The sequence below is a fragment of the Misgurnus anguillicaudatus genome, chromosome 18 (genome assembly GCF_027580225.2).
Source record: "Misgurnus anguillicaudatus chromosome 18, ASM2758022v2, whole genome shotgun sequence".
NCBI lineage: Eukaryota > Metazoa > Chordata > Actinopteri > Cypriniformes > Cobitidae > Misgurnus > Misgurnus anguillicaudatus.
Window position 1 is genome coordinate 37,428,620 of NC_073354.2, and position 25,323 is coordinate 37,453,942.

The 25,323-nt window shown below is 38.0% G+C and overlaps 1 protein-coding gene across 3 annotated transcripts in view; it reads right to left on the reverse strand.

The window, feature by feature from the left end:
• Positions 1-25,323, reverse strand: part of kif13bb (kinesin family member 13Bb) — a 29,980-nt gene that overhangs the window by 1,279 nt on the left and 3,378 nt on the right. For 2 of the 3 annotated variants that reach the window (XM_073856439.1, XM_073856438.1), the window contains exons 4-40: positions 23,945-23,957; positions 23,737-23,797; positions 22,978-23,070; positions 19,790-19,970; positions 19,611-19,698; positions 19,078-19,212; positions 18,879-18,991; positions 18,674-18,785; positions 17,161-17,373; positions 16,967-17,077; positions 16,755-16,889; positions 15,753-15,883; positions 15,582-15,668; positions 14,927-15,084; positions 14,614-14,845; positions 12,527-12,689; positions 12,297-12,443; positions 12,076-12,225; positions 11,877-11,990; positions 11,584-11,751; positions 9,064-9,221; positions 8,658-8,790; positions 8,381-8,527; positions 8,273-8,302; positions 6,469-6,572; positions 6,261-6,383; positions 6,030-6,085; positions 5,829-5,947; positions 5,578-5,754; positions 5,406-5,498; positions 5,169-5,318; positions 4,999-5,076; positions 2,925-3,015; positions 2,478-2,611; positions 2,294-2,353; positions 2,087-2,203; positions 225-1,230 (exon numbers count right to left, since the gene is read on the reverse strand). In XM_073856439.1, the coding sequence (XP_073712540.1) occupies positions 225-1,230; positions 2,087-2,203; positions 2,294-2,353; positions 2,478-2,611; positions 2,925-3,015; positions 4,999-5,076; positions 5,169-5,318; positions 5,406-5,498; positions 5,578-5,754; positions 5,829-5,947; positions 6,030-6,085; positions 6,261-6,383; positions 6,469-6,572; positions 8,273-8,302; positions 8,381-8,527; positions 8,658-8,790; positions 9,064-9,221; positions 11,584-11,751; positions 11,877-11,990; positions 12,076-12,225; positions 12,297-12,443; positions 12,527-12,689; positions 14,614-14,845; positions 14,927-15,084; positions 15,582-15,668; positions 15,753-15,883; positions 16,755-16,889; positions 16,967-17,077; positions 17,161-17,373; positions 18,674-18,785; positions 18,879-18,991; positions 19,078-19,212; positions 19,611-19,698; positions 19,790-19,970; positions 22,978-23,070; positions 23,737-23,797; positions 23,945-23,957 (5,381 nt within the window). The remainder of the gene's footprint in view (positions 1-224; positions 1,231-2,086; positions 2,204-2,293; positions 2,354-2,477; positions 2,612-2,924; positions 3,016-4,998; positions 5,077-5,168; positions 5,319-5,405; positions 5,499-5,577; positions 5,755-5,828; positions 5,948-6,029; positions 6,086-6,260; positions 6,384-6,468; positions 6,573-8,272; positions 8,303-8,380; positions 8,528-8,657; positions 8,791-9,063; positions 9,222-11,583; positions 11,752-11,876; positions 11,991-12,075; positions 12,226-12,296; positions 12,444-12,526; positions 12,690-14,613; positions 14,846-14,926; positions 15,085-15,581; positions 15,669-15,752; positions 15,884-16,754; positions 16,890-16,966; positions 17,078-17,160; positions 17,374-18,673; positions 18,786-18,878; positions 18,992-19,077; positions 19,213-19,610; positions 19,699-19,789; positions 19,971-22,977; positions 23,071-23,736; positions 23,798-23,944; positions 23,958-25,323) is intronic. The other variant, XM_073856440.1, reaches the window with a different exon arrangement.

Genomic DNA, 25,323 nt, shown 5'->3' on the forward strand with positions numbered 1-25,323 from the left:
AGTTTATTTTTTGAATGCATTCACAATTTAAATTGGATCCAATATTACGCACCCACCCAGTTGACGCACCACACAGCACCTTTCCAAATCTCCTTCTGGTTTATCGGCCATCATTTCTCATGAACAGTGGAAATGAGGCTTTAAAGTAACCACGCTGATTTTAAATCAGACAAATATAACTGGTTGACTAGCCCTGCTATACAGATCTACTGAACATGACATACCTGCTGGAACATCAAGCTCCACGCCGACCCAAACACCCTTCGCAAAGTCAGTCGGCCCAACGTAACGGACGGTTCCGCTTTTATTGGTTCCTACGGTGACATATTCCCCCTCCTTTAACCAATCAGGAAGCGGAGTGTCGAGGGCTTCCTCTGAATCTGACAAGATCTCCAGTCGCTCCTGAGATAAACTCAATGTTGATGAAGAGTCGCAGTCTTTCTCCTCAGCCTCCTCACGTTCCTCGTGCAGGATCCCTTTGAAAGACTTCAGGCCTGAGGTCTTCACTCTCTGGATATGAAAGGGATTGTTGGTAAGGTGTTGCTCAGGTCTGGATGAAGATGGTTCGATGGTTTTCACCTGCTGTACTGGAGGAACTGGTGATTTGGATGCAGCTGACGGTTTTGTGGTTTCTGTCCTTGAAGATCTGGTTTGGTCTGGTGAAGGAACGGTGTGGGGTTCGGTTTCAGAGGTTTCTTGAGGTGTTAAATCAGCAGGTAGTGTCTGAGGACATTCGACTGGAGGAGACACCCGACCGTGCTCTTTTGAAGTCTTTGGGGATCCTGTGGACGTCTCTTCTCCATATTCTTGGCTGGCAGGTTCAGGCTTTGTCTGATCCTCTGATGATGATGATGATGTGCTTCTCGCTAGAGGAACCTCACTGCTCGTCATCACTTCAATGTTTTTGGAACCTTCAATGGATTTGTCCTCTTGATTTTGTACGCTGAGAGAGGACTCCTCTTCCAAGACAACTGATTCAGAGAGAGTCACTGTAGAGACACTTGTGGAGATGTAACCACTGGAGACGTCACTGATGGGGCTGTTTGAGGACTCGCCAACAGCACTTTGTTTGGGATCCTCTGACACCTCTGAAGGTGGAAACTCTGGAGGTACAACATCTTCATCCTCTGAAGGAACAGAAAGTGGAGGAACGTCTTTGACCTCTGAAGGATCTGATGGAGGCAGAACCTCCTCTACTTTTACCTCCTCTGGATCCTCCACAGAAACATCCTGAGAAGATCAGCAATAACACATCAGCACTCAGTAGACACTGGATAATAATCACAACACAAAGATATGCATTCATACACACCGAGTATTTTAAAGGGTTATATTTAGGCATAAAGGGGTGTAGCAATATAGATGAATATAGATCGATGCATTGATCCATGCAGTTCTAATGATACAATGCATCGAAAATATCAGTATGTGGTAGCTATATTTTGACACTCTCCACATCCTCATTCTTTGACGTAATGTCCATCTACGCATTTTGCATTTTGGTTTATTTTCATGTGCTAGTGTCAGTATTGCAATGCAGCAACAAAGCGGTTGTAGCAATGAAAACACAGCGAAAGAGGCAGAAGACGTTGTGTCTGCTATCTGACGCAAATTGTGGGCTTTGAAATATTTTGTATTTGGACAAACAGATTGGCAGAAAACCTTTGCCAGCATCATCTGAAATACTAAAGACTTTGATGTTGTCATTATAAGCTTGATTTTATCTGACATTTTTATCGCATTGTTTATTTTACTTTATTTACAAAGTGTATTTTTTCTTAGTTTGTTGTTGTAAATGTACTAATTGTGACAGTGATTGTGCATTTTTTAAAGAGTTTCATTAAACATTCATGTTATATATTTTGGTTGCACTTGTGAGTTAATAAAAATGTAACTGCTTAACTTGGCACATAATATTAAAGTAATAGATAAATTAATCAAACTAAATCGTAACTGCACCAACGAAATATTCAATGTATCAGCAAATATTGTATCGCCGGCGGAGACAATCGATACGGTATCATATCGCAACGAAATGTCTGATTTACACCCCTATAAAAAATTGAGCACATGACGACACACTTACTGTCTGGATGTCAGTGGTTGTTTCTAAAGGAAGATCAGATTTGTCTGATGTGAGATCAGGGATGACAGTAATTATAGGTACATACGACACCGACTGAGCGTCTTCTGCAGGTGTGTTCTGTGGAGTTTCAATGAAAAACTCAAATGAGATTCTCAACCCTTAAAAGGGTTAAAATATTTGAGCTTTAAATGAAAAGATTTACATTACCATCTGACCACCGCTGAGCTCCTCCAGACTTACAGACTGTACAATAATACGTGGCACATTCTTGGGTGAATAAAATAAAAAGCTGATTTTGTTTCCAGTTATCTCATTGTGAATACACAGTTTAAATACAGATGGTGTAAATATTCAAAATGATATTTAAAAGAATTAAACAGAATGTTATTACCCGCCGAAGGACAGCAGGAGGTGTCAGATCTTTCTTCTCCTCTTTCTTTGATAAGAAGGACTTGAACATCTTGGGCACGGGAGAGACGAGAGCTTTAACTGGGGAAAGATAAGATGCAGCCAATCCTGAACGACCTGTGAGATACGAGTTTAAGATGCAGAGCAGGAATATCAGAGGAAGCAGAGCCATGCTGAGAAACACACACAGATCTGAAGGAAAACCTTTAGTGTTATTAAAGCATCAAGCAGTGCTGAGCAGAGATCATGCACACCACAGACAGACAGACAGACAGACAGACAGACAGACAGACAGACGGACAGCACGAGATTACAAACTCTTCATTTGATGAAGCTTGTTGGTGTTTTCTGATGGGAATTCCTCTGCATTTATAAAGTCAGCTGAATGTTTTAGTGGATTGTGTTGTTGTGTATGCAGACGATTTCTTACCTGATTCAGGACTTTGATTGTGTAATGATGTTGAATGCGAGGAGCTCTTTATAGACGATGTTAACACAGAAATCTCCTGTTGACCATCACCCTACACATGAACAACACAAAACATCTGACTCACAACTCAATCTCAAAGTAATGCTTTAAAATCAGTACAACAAATGCTACCATTAGAAACGTGTCTTTCTATTTACAGTCATTTCTTCTTTATTTCTTCTGGTTTTGAGATTAAATATGACATGTTGAACAAGTGTTGATAATCAGATAATATCTCTTATTCAGAATAGGGCAACAACTAATCGATGAATTGACAAGTGATCATTCATGAATGAATGTCATTATTTGATATATAGTTTATATATAGTTTGGTCTGTGATGTCACTTGCTCCACTGTGCCGATATAAAGTCAGCTGCATCTACTCCAGGGTTTACGAACCTCTGGTGGTTTACGAGGGAACTGCAGGGGGTTCATGAGTTGATGAAACATCAATCATTTTAAAATAAAAAATCTAATAAAACACTTATTCAGACAAAAGATATTTTTCATTTGTTTAATCTGAATGTCATGTGACCATTACACAGCAGCACTACAATATATCAGAAAATTTATGTTTTACCAATCAAACAAATTACCAAATTACTTTGTTACAATAGTAATACTATTGACAAAAACTTAAAAAACATTTATTTTTACTGTGGGTTCACACCAGACGCGTTTGAGGCATCAAATGCGCGTCTACCGCGCATAGTTGGACACTTTTTAAGTGCAATCACTTCATTTGTGCGTGAAATTCTAGTCATCGAGACATTCATGCGGAAATTCTCGTCATGGGAGGGGCTTCTTTGACTCGGCTCATTTCCTGTAATCACGTCACTACTAGAGCAACCTCCTGATTGGTTAACACGGCACATTTTTCTGCCAAAGTTCAGATTTTTCAACCCGCACGTTTCCCACTGCAACGCTCAATAGGCTTTATGCCCAGCTGCACTACTTCCTGAACTTCAGCCAGCTCCTTGTTTCCTGTCTGCCATTATTGGACAAACTGATTAATCCATTATTGTTGTTGTGACTTCTGAGGTCAGACACACCTGGATTAATCAGTTTGTCCAATAATGGCAGACAGGAAACAAGGAGCTGGCTGAAGTTCAGGAAGAAGTGCAGCTGGACATAAAGCCTATTCGCGTCATTAACACAAACAAGACATAGACTTCAGTGGAATCGCGTCTACTGCCCTGCGCTAAACGCGTCATTCATGCCGCGAGACCTCCAGATGCAGCTCAACGTGTCTTTACATTGACTTAACATTGAAATCACTCGCGCTTGACGCCTCTCCCGCGGCTGGTGTGAACGCAGGATTATTCATTTTTAAGTTAAACATGCAAATGTGCTATTAAGTTATTAAATTATTTACTTCAAATCATGAGAGGTTCTTTATGTAAATAAATAAAGTCAAGGGAGTTTGGCTGACAAAAAAGTTTGAAAACTCCTGATCTACTCCAAACAAAGACACTAAGATTAACTCTTACCCAACCAGTGACAAGTTTTTACGGCAATTTATATTTCTGCTATTATCCACCAGGTGTCACTCTTACCCAACTTATTAAACACTGAAGCATCAACTAATCCAAAAACAGTAAAAACTCTGTGTATGATTTGATCATCACTTCAATTATCTTATTTTTGAAGAAACCTACCCATATGTGAGAGGTGATAAAAAGAGAGCAAATGAAGGGAGGATAAAACAGAGGGTCTGTTCTTTTATTTGATATATTGTATGCTTATATTTTTAGAGAAAATTATTTTCCGGAAAGCATAAAACTTTCATAAAAATTATAAAAAATGCTGTCATCGACTGGCAACTTTTTTTTAAAGCTGACGTGGAAAATTAAACTTTTATTAACAAACATTGGGCTTTTGCATCTGCTATCGTCCTGTCAATCATCACACGGTCTCATGATGGTGGGCAAGTGATGTTTCAACCAATAATGATATTCATAAAACACTATTTTTATGATCGTATATTATCAATTCATTGTTTAGTTGTTGCAGAAGTATTACTTCATGTCTTACTCTGTTTACACTGGGTGAACTGATGCAGCGTTTTGGGATTTTTCCTTTATCTGTCAGATGCTCCCTCACAGCAACCTCCTAAAATCACAAAACAACACAAACATTTCACATACATGCACACACAGTCATACATATAACACACAACACAAGCAGAAGATGAAGAAGATGACCTGTCTGAGACGCTCCAGCGTGATGATGTTCTCGACAGCTAAAACACTCCTCAGGTATTTCTCAATGGCAGCCTCACTGTGAGCTCCTGATGTCTCAGCGCTGGTCGCCAGTCTCGCCAGAGTCTCTCTGTCCTCTAATCTCTGCATGTCCTGGAAATAAATGACAAAACATCTCCTGTTTCTTATACTCTACTACGATTTAAATCCAATAAGATAAACGTCTGAAACTTTACTAACCCCTGGAATATTTGAGACGATATCAAACGCGACTCCAGAGCTGTGCATGGAGCTACGAGGAGAAATCCTCCTGAGGAAACTTTGAGCAAAACCCTGCAAGATCACATTCATCTCAATTAAATCTCATCTTTTTTTAAATCACAGAAACTTCAGAAGCGATCACAGTTCAGACCTGTCGCGCGGTGACGTTAACGCAGATGCGCTTGCGCAGGATCAGCTGCATGCGTGCCGGGTGACTGAGCAGGACGCTGGTACGGACGGTGAGATAAACTCTCTGTTCCTGCCCACCCGCTCGACTCAACTCGGGAGTCTCGTGAACGGTGCAATCCCATGATGCTTCAGCCTTCACCTGTGAAACAAAAAAAATTTTCAGAATCATCAGCACTGTTAGGAAAGATTTTCATCAGGATGCTGATTTATCACCTCGTTCTCATAGTGTTTGACTATCTGTAAGTCAAGGAAATCATCTCTGTCCTCTCTGCTCAGCGCAGCATCCAGACCTCCAGTAAGAGGAGTCGACAGATGATCGTGAAGATCATCGGCTGTGGGAAAGATCCAAAGAGATCCAACGGTGAGATTTACTAAGAGATCATATACATCTTTAAAAGCTAAGCTAATATTTACCGCTTAGATTTAGAAAGATCACAGGGATGTGAGTCTCCATTCCTGGTGCAGGAAGCCTGCAGATGACAAACATACAGAAGACATCTCATGAGAGAAAGATCAGAGTCCTGTGAGCCATTCCTCATTGAGGCAAATACCCAAGGACGACTCTGACCTGTTAGCAATCCATTTAAAGAAACACCAACCCTAAATATAATTCAACCCCTGTCTAGATCTGCGATGTGTCCTCACCACTCTGCAGGAGCTCCAGGGATCCCGCTGCCCGCAGACGGCACCATCACAGCGTTTCTCTCCTCGGTCAGCGTCAGTCGACACTCCAGGAGCTGAGACTCGCTCTCCACATCCTCTTCTGTTTTATCTACACACAACCACACATTATAAATCTCTAAGGATCTAATGTGGTTCTGACAGATTGGCACACGTCTACATCATCAGCATCTTATCCTGCTTCACGACGAGTTCCTGGAGACGTTGGTCCAGATATTCCTGTCGTTTGGTTAGAGCCGCCAGCCACTGCGCTCTGAGTCTCTCCAGATCCACCTCCTGTAGTTAGAAACAGACAGAAACTCTTATGCTGCGTACACACTGTTCCTCGCTGTAGATTATTCACAAGATTTAACTTCGTTTAATATTTTCAACTTGAGTGAAGATGCGTCGAAGGGCAAATAGGGCGTGTTTTTGCTGCAATTGTGCCACCCAATTTGCATCATTCACGTGCGAGTTTGCATCTATTCGTGTCTGTGCATTGACTTTGTAAGTAATCTACTCGCGAAAATCGTTCAATTCGCATTTGGCGTTTACACCCCACTATGCTGCGTACACACCAAACGCTAAGCATCGCGTTCTTCAATCTAGATTACTCGCAGGATTCAACTTCGTGTCATGCTTATTTTTCACTCAACTTGAATATTTTCAACTTGCGCAATAATGCGGTTGAGGCGAATAGCACATTTTCGCGACAATTGCACTGCATAATTTGCATCGCCACATGCGAGTTCACTTATATTCAAATCTTTGCATTGATTTGGAAAGTAATATAATCGCGCAATCGTTGAATTTACGTTTGGTGTTTACGCACTATTATTCTGCGTACACATCAAATGTTAAACAATGAGTTCCTCTAGATACCTTGCAGGATTTAACTTCGCGTCATGCAAATTTTCCGCTTCAAAGTTCAACTATTTCGCTGCCAGCATTTCTTTAAAAAAGTTGCCAGCCAGCGCAAGCTTTTTTAATTTTGCATGTTCTTGTTTAGATATATAAACATACAATATATCAAATGAAAGAACAGACCCTCTGCTTTTAAAAAAAAAATTTAAATTCTACCTTCATTAGTTCTCTTGTAATCACCTCTCAAATATGAGTAAGTTTCTTCAAAGGGGACAGAGAATGAAAACCCATTTTTACATTGTCGTTGTTGAATAATGGTAGTCTACCCGCATTCACAAACATACAAAAAGTGCTAAACATGCTAAACATCTCAGTCTCATAGAAATTCCTCTTTTAGAAATGTCAGCCAGAAAACGGCCCAATCTGAAAAACTGATGCTTATGACATCACAGGCATCTAACTGCCCCTCCACTTTAAAATAATTGGCTATATTTTTTGAGTGGCAGCAAAATCAGCCAATCAGTAATGAGATTGCAAGTTAAGCCAGTAGGGGGAGCCAAATAGGTGCAAAACCACTTGTTTAAAATCCCTCACCCTAATAGAGCTATCTGAGAGAGGTTTTTAGGAAGCTTCTAAGGCATTACAGACCCAAACAAAAAAAAATTTGTCTACATGTCACAAAACAAAACAAGGATAAATACCCCGTTCAATCATTCTATGTCACCTTTCAAAAACAAAAAATTTTGAGCAAAAAGCTGACATAAGGACTTTTGAAAGAGATCAGATTCAGCGCCTTCATCAAAACATGCACTGAGTTCTTACTCTTTCACGTGAGGCGATACTTCCGGGTTGCATAAGTTGTGGACCTGGTGGATAATAGCTGTATTGCGGAAAGCGGAAATACTCATCATTGGCAGGGAAGCATTTTCTCGTAATTGACGAGTTAACTCGTCAATGGCGTTAAAAGAGTTAATATTTTCAACTTTAAGGCGAATAGCACGTTTCGCTGCAATTGTGCTGCCCAATGCTTGTCATTTGGATCGAGTTTGCATCTATTCGTGTCTTTGCATTGACTTTCTATGTAATCTACTTGCGCAAATGGTTTAATCACAGAAGAGTTTAAACAGAAGTACCTGATAACTGTCCGTGTCTTTATCTCCCACCTTAAAAACAACAGAAGCACAAAAGAAATTCAGAATGACGCGATGAGTTAATGTTGAACATGATTGTTAAAGTGTTACCCTTTGGGTCTCTGTGGTTCTGGCAGGCCGTATGTGATGGACCTCCACATTACCAATGGAGATGTTGAGTAAAGAGTCTACGATGAGCGGCATCGTGCCAGAATCCTGTACTGAACGCACATCTACCTGAACACGCCTCGTCTGACCCTTTAAACACACAAAATATACAGCTGACACTTTCTGAAGAATAATCATTTATATATTAGGAGAAACCAAATGTCCAATGATTTTTTTAGGTTGAGCTTTTACAGAGAAACACGCACGCATGCACGCACACCTGTTTAAGCTGAAAGATTCCTCCTGTTCGAACGTCTTTGGCTGGCTGAACTTCAACCGGCACAAACTCTCCAACATCATTCAGCTCCAGAATCTGAACCCAGATCTCCAATCTGCGGGTCACCTCACTCCACCTGTACAACACATGACATTCATTAGTGCTGTTTGTTAAGGTTATCATCATCCTGATTGGCTGATGAGAAATATTTTGTGACTACTGCCGAAAAGGTAACTGGGTAGGGTTGCACTTAAATTGTTACAAAGCCTTAGCAAGTAGTAGCTAGTATGTAACTAACACTGTACTTTACTCAGTTGCACTGTTCATAAGGAAGAACGTTGCTAGTAGGTTGTAAGCTCTTATGTGACTAAGTAATGCACACATGATTGATGTTTAAATGACAGTGTACCTCTCTCTGAGAGATCGACTCTTTGACTGAATCACTCCCAGATCCCAGAGCGCCAGATTCCTGCGAGGATTTTCCTGCTTGTGACCATAAACCTCAACAGCTACAGCGCCATCCGTCAGAAACTCCAGGAAATCTTCTGTTATATTCACATCCAGTTTCTACTGACACACAGAGAAAGATGTGAGAACTGACGCTTCTTATACAGAGAGAAATCAGGATTAATGACCTGTTCTCACTGAGGATGACAATAATAACATTACAAAGATTTTAAAATCTTTCTCAATTTGAGAGAATAGCAGTGCGCGCACAACTATAACAATAACTGTACAGCGAAGTTTACATTTACACATTTGTTGAATGCTTTTATACAAAGTAACTTTTAGTGCAAGTAAAACTTTTATTAGTGCCCTGTTTACACCTGGTATTAAGATGTGCTCAATCAGATCACGAGTGGACTACACTAAAGATCGGGCATCTAAACTGTTTTGAGCTCGTCCACTTCCGACCACATTAAGAGGTTGTCGAAAACGTATTCAACCGGATAGGCCACCTACTCTCCACCTATAGAGGTCCTGATGTCACGTGACCCATTCGGATTACATTGCCATTTTGGCAGGCAGGGACAGCCGGGAGCGAATGCGAAATGAATAGCGCCAGCATACGTTTCAAGGCAACAGAGTTCAATGTCCAATTCAATTCATAAGACATAGACATGTACATAGCAAAACGTTTAGATTAAACATAAAGGATCATTACAATGCCCCCGGGGTGCTTTTAACGTGTATCGATGAAGGAACAGATAGCTTTTCTTACCTGCAGTATCCTAATATCTACAACCACTTCATCAACTTTCTCTCGTCCTACTCCAGATACTCTTTAAAAGCATACAAAGCCTGAAGAGGTACAAATGGACGCAATCTATTTTTGCGATGAATATTCAGCTTTGGATAAAACCTTGCTTTGTTGTCCTTGAAAGCGTAAGTCAGCTGTGTTGTTAGCTCATCATCGACCCTAGCTGTCCTTGTTTGTAGGTAGCCAGCATAGCGAACGTTATTACACTGTGTGAGTACAGTAGACATGATAAACGCCATGAAATCTTAACCCATTTAATACCAAATGTACCGCGACAAAAAAATATCAAAATGATCAGCCCTTGCAAAAATCAATATTGTTTTGTTTTTTAATTTTTATGAAAACGTGTGTAAAAAATTGAGTTTTATAATCGGTGGGATATACTGAAAATTATTATAAGGGTGATTCTCACGAAACCATTGAAACACCACGGTACTAATGATTTTAGCTTTAAAATGTGTAATATAGTAACATTAAAAAGCATCAGAATTAACACAATACTGTGTTCTACCTTGCACAATGTGTGATTTCAACATAAGAATTTATAATTGTAAATTTTATCTCATTTTCTGCTGAAATTCTCATTACCGCAATGTGTCCGGCTGTGTTTGAACATGTGTTATGTTGTAATTTAATCAAATTAACACAAAAATATTAAGAAAAAAAATAAATGGATGTTTTGCTAGACTACTTTAGATGACAGAAAAAATATTTACTGAATATTCATGTATAATAATAATGAAGAAAAATTAGGAAAATGATGTGTCCATGCCTGATGTTCTCATCCTCCGCAACACTTTTTGAGAACAGTTTAAGCACACATACAGAATTTTAATAAAAGTTTGATTTTGAGTGATCAAGCACATGGACCAGTTACTTCAAGATGGCTACCAGGTAAGATCATTTTTTTACAGTTAATTTGAAATATTGTCTTGTCAGAATGCTTACACGACATTTTAATTCTCATTACCGCAACAGATGCTTATTAAATGTTAATTTAATTAATAGAAGCATAATACTTTGATTTTAAATGAATGTGCAGAATCTCCAAATTATGTTCTTTCAGGTTTGTCATGTCATTTTGAAAATATGTCAGTGTTGATGTTTTCTGACTGTTGCGGTAATGAGATTTTTTTAGGACTAATTTTTTTAATTATGTTACAAAAAGTGTTAAATGATAAGTAAAAGTTTTTAAATTAATGTTCCCATTTACTCCAGACTTTGTTTTTCAATGTCTGGTGGGAAAAAAGTAAATTTAAGCAATTTTTATATTTTCATGCTTGACATTTTTAAAACCAAGTTTTCGTGAGAATCACCCATATAACCTTTAACCTATCAACCCAGTTATAGGCTACACATTTAAAAATTTCACTATTTTTAAAAAAAAATTTACTATTACACATATAAACTCTTACACAACACTTAAAGCAGCTGTCCACCATGTTGAAATAGAAAGGTTTGTAAGATCTAAACAGTTTGATATTAAATTATTGTTCAATCACTATCGATACCATTGCTACAGCCGCTCTAGCGCTCTCCTTATTGCCTGCCAAAATAGCTCTGTTGATTTAATGTGGGATGTACCGGTCCTGACTTCTAGCGTGAATTCAAAATATTGTCTATTGGTGTGGACACTAATATTGTTATAATTATCAGTGAGTATTGAACCTTGGAGTTATCGAACACCACCAGACTCTGTGACTCTTTACTGCTGACAGCAGACAAATCCACTTCTGGAGCTATAAACACTGCTTCAGGATGATCCCAGAAATGATACTGACAGAAGACAAAGTTTGAGAGATGCTGGGGTAACCCTGTCGCCTGTACGACCTTCATCTGGACACAGAAAATACAATTCAAGATCAGACAAACAACTTTACTGCTGCACCTACAGCACTTTGGAGATATTGGGAGTCCCTAACATGCAGTTATCATATGTATTTGTGTTGTATCTGACTGACCATGCAGGTAAGTTTGCTCTCATCTGCCATCCTGTCAAAGTCTCCACCCTCTATTTCACGCTCATCCATCCCACCAATCACACGCTCCACCTCAACATGAAGCCGACCTGCGACCTAAAGCACACACACACAGATCGATCATTGCAGTACAGATCAGCGACAACAATACTGCCACGACTCTGTGTTTGTGTGCACACACCTCCCCCTTCTGGTTGATGATGGGTACCGCATACTTCAGCTTGACGTCGTACAGCAGGCACGAGAGGAAGACGTTGGCAACACCGATGAGACTGTGGTTTTCCTGCTCGTCGAAGAACGGATCTGCACGCTTGAAATAAGAGCGCATGACCTGAGGAAAGACAATGAGATGAATTCACTTCATTTATAAAACAAGATTGTTTCTCAGTGAACGTGACATACGGGGTCATCTTCATCAAAGTCTTTCCACTCTTGGTAAAGTTCTCTCATGTCCACCAGTCGGTTCTCCATCTTTTCCATGGCCCAGATCTGTTTACCTTTACCTTTCCTCCTCACCTCGACCGCAGGCTCGCTCAGAACCGCATCTCGCTGGAGAACAGAGAACATTCATCATGAACACAACTGATATACGAGACTATGAGAAGAAACAGAGAGAGAGAGATTTTGCTGACCTTGCGATTGGCATTGAGGTTGGCTGCAGGTATCTGTAAAGTGACTCTGTATTCAGTTTTCTTGTTAAGCTCTTCAGCGATGAATCCGGCCTCCTGCACCAGAAGATTTGCCCTCACAATCTGATCTCGCAGCTTACGAAGAGTCCGGCTCATCAGTGCCTCCCTGAGACCACACGCAAAACACTTCACATGACATCTATTTTACAGATTTATTTCAAAACAACTTTAAAGGGTTAGTTCACCCAAAAGTGAAAATGGTTACACTTTATAATAAGGGTCCATGAATCATAATGAACTAATACCTAAATTAATTCTTAATTAAACATGAACTAATGTTGAGTTAAGGCATGTACTAATCATACACTTGTGAAGAGTCATCAATAACTACAACACGACTCATGACTCAACACATACATTCATTGCTTGTTAATACATTAACTAACAACTAAAAAACATGTAGGGGCTTATTTTAACTATCTAAGGACATGGTCTAAAGCACACGGTGCAAGTGCACTTAAGGCGTGTCCAAATCCACTTTTGCTAGTTTAATGAATGAAAAAAATGTTTGTGCGCCTGGTGCACCATCTAAAAGGGTTGTTCCTATTCTCGTAATGTGTGTGTGTGTGTGTAAGAACACATGCTGCGTTTCCATTAAAGATTTGTGTAAAACTTCTACATGTCAAAAAAAAAACTTTTGCGATATGACACGGTTTCCTTTAGCCGATGTCATGCTGCGACTAAACTTTAGTTTTGTTTTCTTAGTCATTTAAAAAAAAACATGGTGGCCGCCCGGTGTGTTCAATTTCATTTTGTAAAGGTAATTATTGGGAAAAGGATTTTATAAGCCTAGGGCTTCTATCATCCCTTTTCAAACAATTTGAGTATTATGTGATTTTTTATTTTATGTTGTTTTATTTATTTGCTATTTATATGTGGTTTAATTTTTTCCTTTTTTCATAATTTAACCTGATAAAGATCACTGTGCCGTACACAGCACACACCTCCCTCGCATGTAAGGCTGCATTAACGTCATTGTAACTTTGAAGCATTGAATCTTCAAAATATACGGTCATGCAGCACATCGTTTGAAAGCTTAGACTCTCAGGATTCCATTAAGCGCACACACAAAGCATAGGATGATTTATAGCAGTCATAAAACTGTAATCTAGTTGTTAGTTGCCTGAACCGGGCGGCGCCGATTTAGGTTATTTACTTATTTACAAAATCTTCCCTTTATCCGCTTTGGTGAAATTGTCCAAAACAAATTGTTCATAAATCCCCAAAAGTCCAAGGAAATGGAATATCCAAGCCTTTTAATCCAAAACTATTTGTTTGCCTCACAATCTTGACGTTTCTGACCGAATTACAATATACTGTAAACAATTAGTTCACTTCCGGACATTCGTTCGACTCTCACTTTTCATTCACGATTTATATGGCTACATTCAGGTGTCACATTTATTTTGCAACGTCTGAGTAACAAATACGCCCCCTTGTGGAAATTTTATTGCCATTTCATAAGAGGCTTCTATTTAATACTGCATACTTAATAATTCAATACTTAATAAAAAGAATAATCATGTGACTTTTATGCATATCAGGTGACATGTAAATGCAAAAAAATGCAGTTTTATGATATATTTCTTTTTCAAATTGCCTGAAAACTCACCACACCAGAGCATAAAAACTTATGGTTGAGTTAAAGGCGGAGTCCACGATGTTTGAAAGCTAATGTTGATATTTGAAATCACCTAAACAAACACGCCCCTACCAATAGAATCTGGACCTTCTGTTGATAGACCCGCCCCACACATACGCAACCCGGCAAGGATGTCGGTTAGTAGACACGCCCCTTACTGCTGATTGGCTATAAGTGTGTTTTGGTAGTAGGCCCGTATCCTTTTCCAAAGCGTTTTTCAAACATCGTGGACTTTAACGTGAAACTGCCGTTTTTTCCTATGAGCGCATTTTCGATTTAATTTCAGTTTGCACAATTTAAAGGGTAATAGAAACGCAGCTACCAAAATAATATAAATAATGCAATGTTTGCATTGTGTTTGCAGTATGTTCGCAGTTTGGTCCTTCACCTCTCTTCACTCCACTGCTGAATTCGGCTCGGTGTGAAAGCAGATGAGTTGATGTTGATTTCACTGCTGCCGTGATGCTGTGCATGAGAACCCTGCGGCTGCAGCTCTGACGACAGACGTTTGCGCAGCTGCTGCAGTTCCTGCTCGTACATCAGACGCTGCCGTTCAAGAGCCGAGCGCTTCTCTTCCTCATGTCTGCGCTCCAGGGAGTGAAGTAATGACTGCATAGGATCTGAGAGAGAGAGAGAGACAGATACAGGTCAGCACATAACAACGGCAATAGGCCGTATCTCTTGATTTGTGTTTATCTCACCATTGTTTCCCAAAGCTTTCATCATGACCTCCGTCTGCGCAGACTCAAAACTGAAGCTGGCCTCGCTGTGATCTACATCTACATCCAGTGGTTCAGGGTTAAGAGGAGTCTTCATCACACCGGACTCCTCACCACGATAAATACTAGACATGCTCATCCTGACAGACACGAGACGAGACGCACACATTAAGTAAGGAATAATTGACGACGGGCCATTGAATTATACGAAAATATTTTCAAATAATTCAAAAGACCGGAGTCAATTATTCCTCTTATACCATGGTTACTACAAACATTGCTCTGATGCCTATTTTTAAGACAAGTGAGGTGTGCGGTTATCAGAAATTAACGCATACCCACGGAACATTTCTCAGCCAATCAGAATACCGCATTCAACAAACCCGTGGTATAACTGTAAATAACTCATGTGTGTGCTACTTACTGCCCATCATGTCAAAAAATGTTCAAACCTTCATCACAAAGTAATCTGCGACCACATTAAACAATAATTCATGTATCTTTGACATTTTAATTTAGCATGTGTTGTAAATCCATTTTTAGGTTTCAGTAAACAAATCCATCTTGGTCAACATCAAATCGATGTCTCTGATTAAAAATCTAATGAAAACCATAAGCCGTGATGTCTCTCACAGACCTGAAAAAGTGGTTGTTACCCCAGAGGATTCGATCACCGTGATATAACTGAACAGAAGAAGAGACGACAGCCCCGTTTACACACGTACTGCAGACAGAAAAACACAAACTCTTATAAAGGCCTTAATTTTACACTAAACACTTCACCACAGATGTTTAAATCTGATCTTACCGAGCGTTTCTCATGGGTGTAAGTGTCACTCCTGTCTCTAACTTCATGTCTATCACACAATGTTCAGGCTGAATGGCCAAACCACACAACTGAATGTCCTGAGAGTCTGCAGATCCCACACGCGTGTGCTCCTGTGTTCAAACACATCAACAAACAGAACAAATATATCATATACAGGGTTCCCACACCTTAGTTAACTTCAAATTCAAGGAATTTTTAAAGGACTTTCCATGTCCAATACCCTCAAATTCAAGGACTAAATTTGGGGAAACATTTCAAGTGAGATCAAGGTTACATTGTGTTACCTTTTAAGATACATTGTTACAGTTCCCTTTCGAGGGAACTCGCGCTGCGTCACTGCGGTGACACTTTGGGGACGCCTCCAGGGGTAAATGCGTCTGAATGTGTATATCAAATTCAACCAATGGTGAAGCTTTACGACAAAGAAAAAGTGACGCGGGAGTCAGGAAGTATATCGCTAACTGAGTTATTGCCAAAGACGGCGTTACAGGGACGCAGGAAGTATGACAAGAGAGACGCAGCGTCTCGTTCCCTTCTCAGGAAACAACAGTTACATACTTAATCAAGTCGTTTTCATGTGTCAAACACAACTATGCAAAAAAGCATTTTGGTTATCAACTTTCTGTTACAGAAGCATTTAAAGTGAACAGTTTAGCACGTGTGCTTAAAAAGTCTAGAATTTTTATGATATTATCCTACACTACACAGGGAATAATATGGATTTTTTTCCAGAAAACTTCTTGCATAAAATAAATTCAAGAACTTTCAATAACCTGTATCTATGTATGCATATTTTCAAAAACTTCCTAGGGCCTTGAATTTTTCCCCCAATTCACAAACTTTCAAGGATTTCAAGGACCCGTGGGAACCCTGAATAATGTTTATTATATTATAGCACATCACTGCCGAAAAACTTCATTAAGATAATTTCTTAATAATAAGATGGTTAAGATATAAAGATAAGAATAATTTCTATGATACCTTTAGATAGTACACGAGCAGTTCATTGAGAGCGGGGTCAGCGTTCAGATTGACCAGGAAACATCTATCATCTATGACTCGGATCCCAGACGACTGCAGAGAAATTCCCAAACTTTCCAATTGCTTTTGTCTTTCCTAAAGAATCAAAACACATTTCCGAACATCACAGCGTGTCAAGCGAGATCACTCCGGGTCTATGTCTTTATAGATACCTGTGCGATCTCCTCCGTTTTCCTGAGTTTCTCTTCCCAGCTCACGGTCATCTCCTGGATTAACTTCTCCGACTCCTCGAGTCTCTCTTTAAGCTCAGGAGCTTTCATCGACTGAACAAACACAAAGACAAACACAGTTAAACGTCTGCCGCGAGTCAAAGGTCACGTGATGATAGCTGATGTCTGCGCAGCACCTCGGCCTCCGTCAGCTGACTGCGCAGTTTCTCCACCTCCTCTCTCAGCTCTCTGATGATCCTGGCGTTCGGATCTTCGTTGATCACGGCGTGATTGACGATGCTTTTGGCTCGATCGGCGTATCGTAGCGTCGAGAGCGTCTCGTCGTAGTTGTCGGCTGCTGGGCTCACTGTGGCGATCATAGCTGTACGACTGTTTCCTCCTAAACTGTCCTAACATTCATAAAGAGACAAGATTACATCACGTGCCAATCGATGCCTCTTCTTTGAAGGCCAGATTTTAAAAAATGTTAATATAGTCCAGGCCAAACTTCAACCCTTTTTTTACCTCTTATGTATTTTTACGTTTAATATTATATATATATTATAATTATATATATATATATTATAATTAGGGCTGTCAAAAAATTATCGCGATTAATCACAAACAAAATAAAAGTTTGTTTTTGTATAATATATGTGTGTGCACTGTGTGTAATTATTTTCTATATATAAATACACACATACATGTATACATACAAGAAAAATTTTATGTATGTAAATATTTTTTAATCTATAAATAATAACAAATTCTAAAAAAATATATATACACTTATAAACGTTTTTTTTTTAAATACATAAATGCTTGTGTGTGTATTTATATATATAAAATAATTACACATAGTGCACACACATATATTATGCAAAAACAAACTTCTATTTTGTATATGATTTATTGCAATTAATCTTTTGACAGCCCTTATTATTATATGTTATAGGCTAACTTATGTTGTTTTTGTTATTTTTTGTTATAGGTCATATATTTAAAAAACTATAAAAAGATGCACACATCTTGTAACCAGTATTCCTTTTAATTACTGAAAACACATATTTTCTTTATTAATATTTTTACAAACAATTGCAGTTTAACATCGCAAAAGCCAAATGTTAATAGTTCAACTATGACATGACATTCGGACACGATTGTCGTGGTTTGCCCCCTAGTGGCAGTCGTACAAAATTTCTGTTTAATTGTAAATTTGTGCCAAATTTGGAGAGAAGCTGATTCCAGTGCAAGAGCCGTCAATGTACGAATATTCACCATAGTGGAATAAATAAATTAACGCAAATGAATAAAACAATAAAGAGCTATGCATATTACCTGGCACACAGTGTTTTGATAGGAACACACTGAAATACATCACTTCCGGCCGGCATGTCGATGCGGGGTAGTCGCACAAGTTAATTTTTTATAATGCATCAAAAACTCAAAATCAGATCCGAAAATTACGCACTTGCAGATGGTTGGCACCCCTTTGTGACTCTCCTTCAAGTTCATTGGTTGTCATTTGGAACATGGAAAGGCGGCTTTAAAGTAACCACGCTGATTTTAAAGCAGACAAAGAAGACCGGCGGGCCGGATAAACATGATTGGCGGGCCGCATTTGGCCCGCGTGCCGCCAATTGATTAACCCTGATCTAGAATCTATAATCTATAATAACAACTCTTTTAGGGTATAAAGTCTATGATCACCTTCAGTAGCCATGTGAGCACAGAATCTCTGTAGGGAACAAATTTACTCTTGTTTCTTCCAGCACCCTGCTCTGCCAACGCTGAGATCACCAACCCAAGTGTTGTGAGAGATCTACAAACACACACAAGCAGACGTGTAAAACCTAAAATCTCTGTTGTTCAGGTCTACTTGACAGCACCTGGTTTTTAGTTACTCGTTTTATACCTGTTAATGTTGCTTCCTTCTTTGAGTCTCTCTCCAGCCGCTGCGGTTTTATCTGCTCTCTCGCTACCAGCCAGATCCACCAGACTGAGTTTACTCACCTTCTCACCACTCGTCTGAAACAAACATTTTAAATGACGGCATGCACTCGATCATAAGAGAAAGATAAAAACTCATTTAAAGACTGAAATGCACTCGTCACCCCGGTCTGCAGGTCTGTGAGCGTGTGAGTAAGAACGATGTTGAAGACGGCGTGTGAGCGACTGCTCTCCTCATTCATGTTTGTGGCCGCCACAGTGCGAGATTTATTCCCCTCCGACATCAGCGAATCGATGTCCTGAAAAAATCCATCCAAAAACATTTCAAGAAACTCTACAAACCTATAGTGAACTTTAAACACAAAGTGGGACAGATAAGATGCACTGAAAAAAATTCTTTCTTACTAAATATCAAAAAATTAATGAAAAAATGTAATAAGAAAATACATCTAGTTTTTAGTCAAAAAATATCAAATTTAAGTGAATTTGTGCTTAAAACAAGCAAGTGTTTAAGAAAAAAGTTAAATATTTTTTTCTTACCCCATTGGCAGATTTTTTTGCTGGTTTTATGCAAGACTAATTTTCTTAGGTTATTAAAATTTGTTGGTTAATTTGTAGATATTTGTACTTAAAACAAAACAAAAATACTAAGTAAAAAAGTAATTTTTGCAGTCTGTTGGAGGTTATAATGAGGAACCTTGAAGCTGGTCACAGCGAGACGAGACAGACCGTCCACATACGGACCCAGGACATTATGCTCCCGGACCCTTAAAGCCTGTCGACTCCTGAAAATAACAAAACGTGGAAAGTTTCAGGTTAAATTTCATTTTGATGTCAATCCAATAGAAATTTAATCCAGAAGATAGTTGTACTCACCCTTTAGGATCTAGGAGGTCTCGCACTTTCTCATTATAAATCTCCATGTAAGAGACCTCGACAGTGAAGCTCTCGCCCTCCCGCTGCTCTTGTATTGTACGTTCAAACAGAGAACTACAAAGACGTGGAATCAAACCCGGTTGATCCGCTGTTCCCATCATCGTGTATGACTTTCCTGAGCCTGCAGCCAATCAGCACAAAGAACAACACCAATCAGAAACAAAACAAAGGGCACTGATGTATTTTAAGTGTTGTTTTCAGTTTGGACAGCTCTTACATTTATTTTAGTGTAGTACTAGTCTAATCCCTGTCCGGGAAACTGCTCCTATATCTTTATATGAAGAGTTTCGTTGCAAAACGAGATAAATCCATTTTTTTACATTTTTGACAAAACATGTTTATTATTATGTTATCATGTTATTATTTAGTTTTATGGTGCTACTTAGCTGTATTTTTTAAGTTATGAAGGTTTAAATCAAAACAAACCAACTGCAGTTGAATCAGGCGCGGAGCTATGGGCGGGCCTGGGTGGGCCTGGGCCCGCCCAGATTGACAGCTGGCCCGCCCAATCAGAAATGTAAAAAATACTACTCCGTATAGTTAGACGTGTATACTACTTTATGTGGTGTAATTTATCTGTTGCATGTTATGTTAAAAACAGTAAAATTATAAGTAAGCCTGATAACTATTTAAAAACTATTAAAGCAGTTGAATGTTGCGTTATAATGAAATATTCCCAAGCAGCTTTCAGCCATGATCACTTTGAGAACTTTTTTGTGCAAGCAAGTAGAAAACGTATTTTGAATAACAACACGTTATAAATATGTGCTGCGCGCTTTCCTCTCAATAACATAAACACACAACAAATATGACAGCGGGGTAAAAGCTACCCAGTCTCCTGAGGTTGCGTATAAATAGCACGAAGTGTAATACTCGTGCAATACATACGCCAAATTCCACTTTGGCGTGCATATGATACGCAAGTCCTTCCCATTCACTTAAACGGGGCATCTTTTTTTGTCGTTTTATTTATAGGTTTCTCAATTTTTTTCTGTTTTTTAAACCATTTTCGCTTGGGTTTAGGGTTTCGATTTCAGATTTGCTTAAGAAGGTTATTTAATATACAGGTTTCTCTATGTTTTTGTCCATATTTAAGCCATGGTCGCTTGGAGTTGGGGTTAGAGTTGGGGTTTGGGTTAGGATGTCATTTTTAAATAACAAAAAGTTGTTCTAACCCTAAACCCAAGCGAAAATGGTAAAAAAATAGCAAAAAAATTGAGAAACCAATAAATAAAACGACAAAAAAAGATGCCCCGTTTAAGTGAATTTGGCGTATGTATTGCACGAGTTTTACACTTCGTGCTATTTATACGCATTTTCAGGAGACTGGGCTGGGTAAAAAATAGAAAGAAAACATCTGATCATAGTGATGTTGTTTGATATAGCGATATAGCAGCACTATAAGTCACGCCACGTTTATTGCTACACTTTATACAATATAGCCTATTGCTTTTAAGCAACAAATAGCCTATCATAACAACCTATAAGCCTACTGTGTAATTGAGACATTAATTTAAGAAATGCATTAAAGCAGAAAGACGTAGGCTGCGGAAATATAGTGGGTTCACTTCAATCCACACCACAGACGTTCTTGGTTTGCTTCTTATTTATTAAATCGAGGCAATTGTTTGATCAAACATTGATTAATATTAAGATACAATTTATACAAAACGAAATTCACTTTAAAGAAAGTCTTTCTACAAAACAAACCTCGCAAAATCGCTTGCCCGACGTCCATTACGGCTATGGCGAATTCCTGTCGGGCTAAAAAAAATGATGCGCCTTGGCCGTCGGGCGGAGGAAAAAATATTGTAATGTGTTTGCATTCTCTCAGATTTAGTTAGGTAATTATGTTGTATGTAATTCGGCGTAATCTTGTTAGCCATTACTATCCTCACAAGTGAAACTGTCAGGAAATAAAGTGAAAGCATTAAATCCATTATTCCTTTCGTTCACGTCTGATATGCGCGCTCCTCGGCTCCGCTCTTCACGAGTAGGCTTGCTCTTGTGCTCATCAAAAAGTATATTAAATGTTTATTTATTTGTCATTTCGTTTAACCCCAGAGTCTAACATTATTCTAGCAATTCCCTTTTTCTTTCTTTATTTAGTAAGTTAACTTAAATATGTGAGAACGAAAATATATTTTTAGTGATTTGCATGAAGAGAATATGATGTTAGAAGCTTCATTTTAAGCATTTAGTAGCCGTATTTATTTAAACACTTTAATAGGTTATTTAAAAAAGTATAAGGTTTTTTGGGTTCATTTATATTTCCTGTCACATGTGTGCAGGTTCTTTTTTTTAGGCTATTAGAGCCCAATATTTTTTTTACCAATAAGGCTTAATAAATGTCACGTTGCATTACAATTTAAAGTATCAATAATGTCAAAAATGTGACGTGCAGTTCGGGTGTGTGTGTATGCTGTTTAAATTAGTGTTCTGAAGTTTTGACGAATTTTATAGACTTGTTATAGTTTCTTATTCAAAAGTGACACCCATAGATTCAGGCCCACCCGGACTTAATCCATGCCCACCCATATGTCACGTTCTGCATCCGCCACTGAGTTGAATTGAAATTAATTGGAATGCACAACCAAAAAACGAGATTTCTGAACAATTAAAAAAAACGGTGGTTATCTCAACGAAACTCTTCAAATACTTATTTTAATAATTTTGACAAAGAAAGTTTATACAATATTTTTAAAAAGTCTACACACATTTTACTAGGGCTGTCAAAAGATTTATCACATACAAAATAAAAGTTTGTGGTTGCATAATATATTTGTGTGTCTATTGTGTGTAATTATTATGTATACATAAATTGAATAAAAATATTTTTTAATTTATATATAATGTAAAATATATCCAAATAAATAAATATTATATTAACATACACATATAAGCACGTAAATGTTTCTTAAATCTATACATGTGTGTGTATTTATATATACAAAATAATTAGTACACACATATATTATGCAAAAACAAACTTTTATTTTGTATGCGATTAATCGCAATTAATCTCTTAACAGCCCTTCATTTTACATTGTTACATTTCCAATCGAACAAAATCACAGAAACAAAATAAGCATTTTGCACAGATGGCACTCCTCTAAATCTAATAGTACCTGTTTGGCCGTACGCAAATATACAGGCGTTATATCCCTGGAAAGCGCTGTCCAGAAGACTCTCACCAAGACACTGAAACACCACATCCTGACCTATCACATAAACCACTTTATTTAATCAAATAATACTGGATGATCCGTGCAATATGAACAGAATTAAAAACACAAGCTTTTGGGTGGGTTGCACCAACAAGGAATAAATTAATCAGAGTTTAGAACTAATCTAGGGTTTGTTGATCTCACTTATATATTTTATTTTGAGTTGTGTTGCACCACTCAAATTTAAACACAGATTAACAAATCTAAGATTAAAACTTTAACTTGAAACCTTCATCTGCGATTTATTTCGTCCGCTATGATAAATTTGCCGGTGTTATTAAACAGCAACAATAGTGATGTTGTCATTCAAAAGGGAAATAAATTGTTTATGCAGGCAAAGGAAATTTAATTTTGTAACATAAATCACTACATACATATATTGGTAATATAATCTCTTTTTATTTTAACCTCATCAGTTACAAGTTTAGATTTAAACAGAGTTTAAAGTAACGGAGCAACAGGATTATTTAAATATAATCTAGATGTACTGTAAAATTAAAACCTGGATCAAAATAACGGTTTAAATGTAACCCTGATCATTTTGAAACAAGATTTAAAGTTTGGTGCAACAGAATTATTAAATAAGCTTTGTTATAAACCAGATTTAAGACTAATCCTTTTTGGTGCAATCCACCCTTAGTGTAATAAATGCAAACATACCTGCAAACTTGGTGGCTTCAGTTTCATCTATAGACCAGAAGCAATAATCATATGCAAAGACCTGAAAGAAAACATTGTGAATATTAAAATCATGTGCACAGATACCATCTTAAACAATTTTCTCAAAACGTATTCAACATTTTATTTAATGTAATGTCCAGTATGAAGTACTCAAAATGAATGTATTCATGTTAATGTGAGAACTGACCTTTGGTTTGTTCCTGTAATAATAAAAGAGAAAAGAAAGATTAATATATAAAAATAAGTGTCACAGGAGAATCAACTCATCTTTAACATTTTCTGAAGAAAAAGTGAGTTGTTGGGGGTTTCTGACAGTTTTTTTTTGCATGTTTTAGCATAAAACTCATGAGTATTAGGGGTTGCATAACGATTAATCGCGACTAATCGTTTGCAGAATAAAAAAAATTGTTTACATCATATATATGTGTGTGTACTGTGTATAATAATTATGTATATATGATAAATATTTACATGTGTATATACATTTCTATATTTATATATCATTTATATTACATATAAATATAAATACTTGATATATAAATATTTTTTTCTTAAAATTATACATGAATGTGTGTGTATTTATATATATACTTTATAATTTTTATACACAGTACACACAAATATAAGATGTAAACAAAATCTTTTATTTTGAAAATGATTAATCGCGATTAATCGTACAAACATAATTTATAACTCAAGTGTGCTTGTAAAATATTAATACCAGACATCCTGCTGTAATGTTCCTGTAAGCAATCAAAGCAAATAAAGATGAATGAGTTAAGTTGCTGGTCTTTAGCTTGTTTGTGCAGACAGGAGGAGTGAGAGGATTTCTCATGAGTGATATAAGGAACGACTCACACACCTCAATGGTCTCATTACCAAATCAAATGAAATGTCTCCTTTATCTCTAAATGTCCTTCATTAGACAATAGAAACGGTTGGAGATGGCATTATAACCGCATGCGGCAAAGTGTGACTTGTCTGCACATTTCTTGGGTTCATAGTGAAAGCAACTATTTGCCGGGAGGGATTATTATGGAATTTGGGTAAACTTTCTTGCATAAGCCTGTAAAACCTGTTTAGAGAAGGCAAACAATGACAACTGTTGCAGGTTTGAGCAGAGAGTTTAGGCGTTGGGAGCATGAGCTGAACATTTCCATCAGGTTTTTCCCAAACAGTCAAATGAGTGAATCTGATCAAAACAAGCAAGAAATGTCTGGCTGATATTTCACCACAAAACCTAGACACATTGTTTTGTTCGTGATGTTTCTCTTCTTTCTAATTTAGGGTGAAATATGAGCTGAACTGGATTTCTGTCTGAGGTTTATCCAGAAAGATTCCTGAAGAAGCAGGTGACCTGAAGGAGGGCCGGATCCTTGAGAAACACACAGTCACACCCTTTGTAAAGAGACCGGGAGGAATTTAAGAGGAGAAATGCACGAAGACTGAAGCTGCAGATCATCCAGACTCTATTTATATAACAACACATCTAACTCACAGTTTGTTGCGTGCTGATGGAAAACAAAACATTGAGTTTAAACACAACGACTGATATATGAACAACTG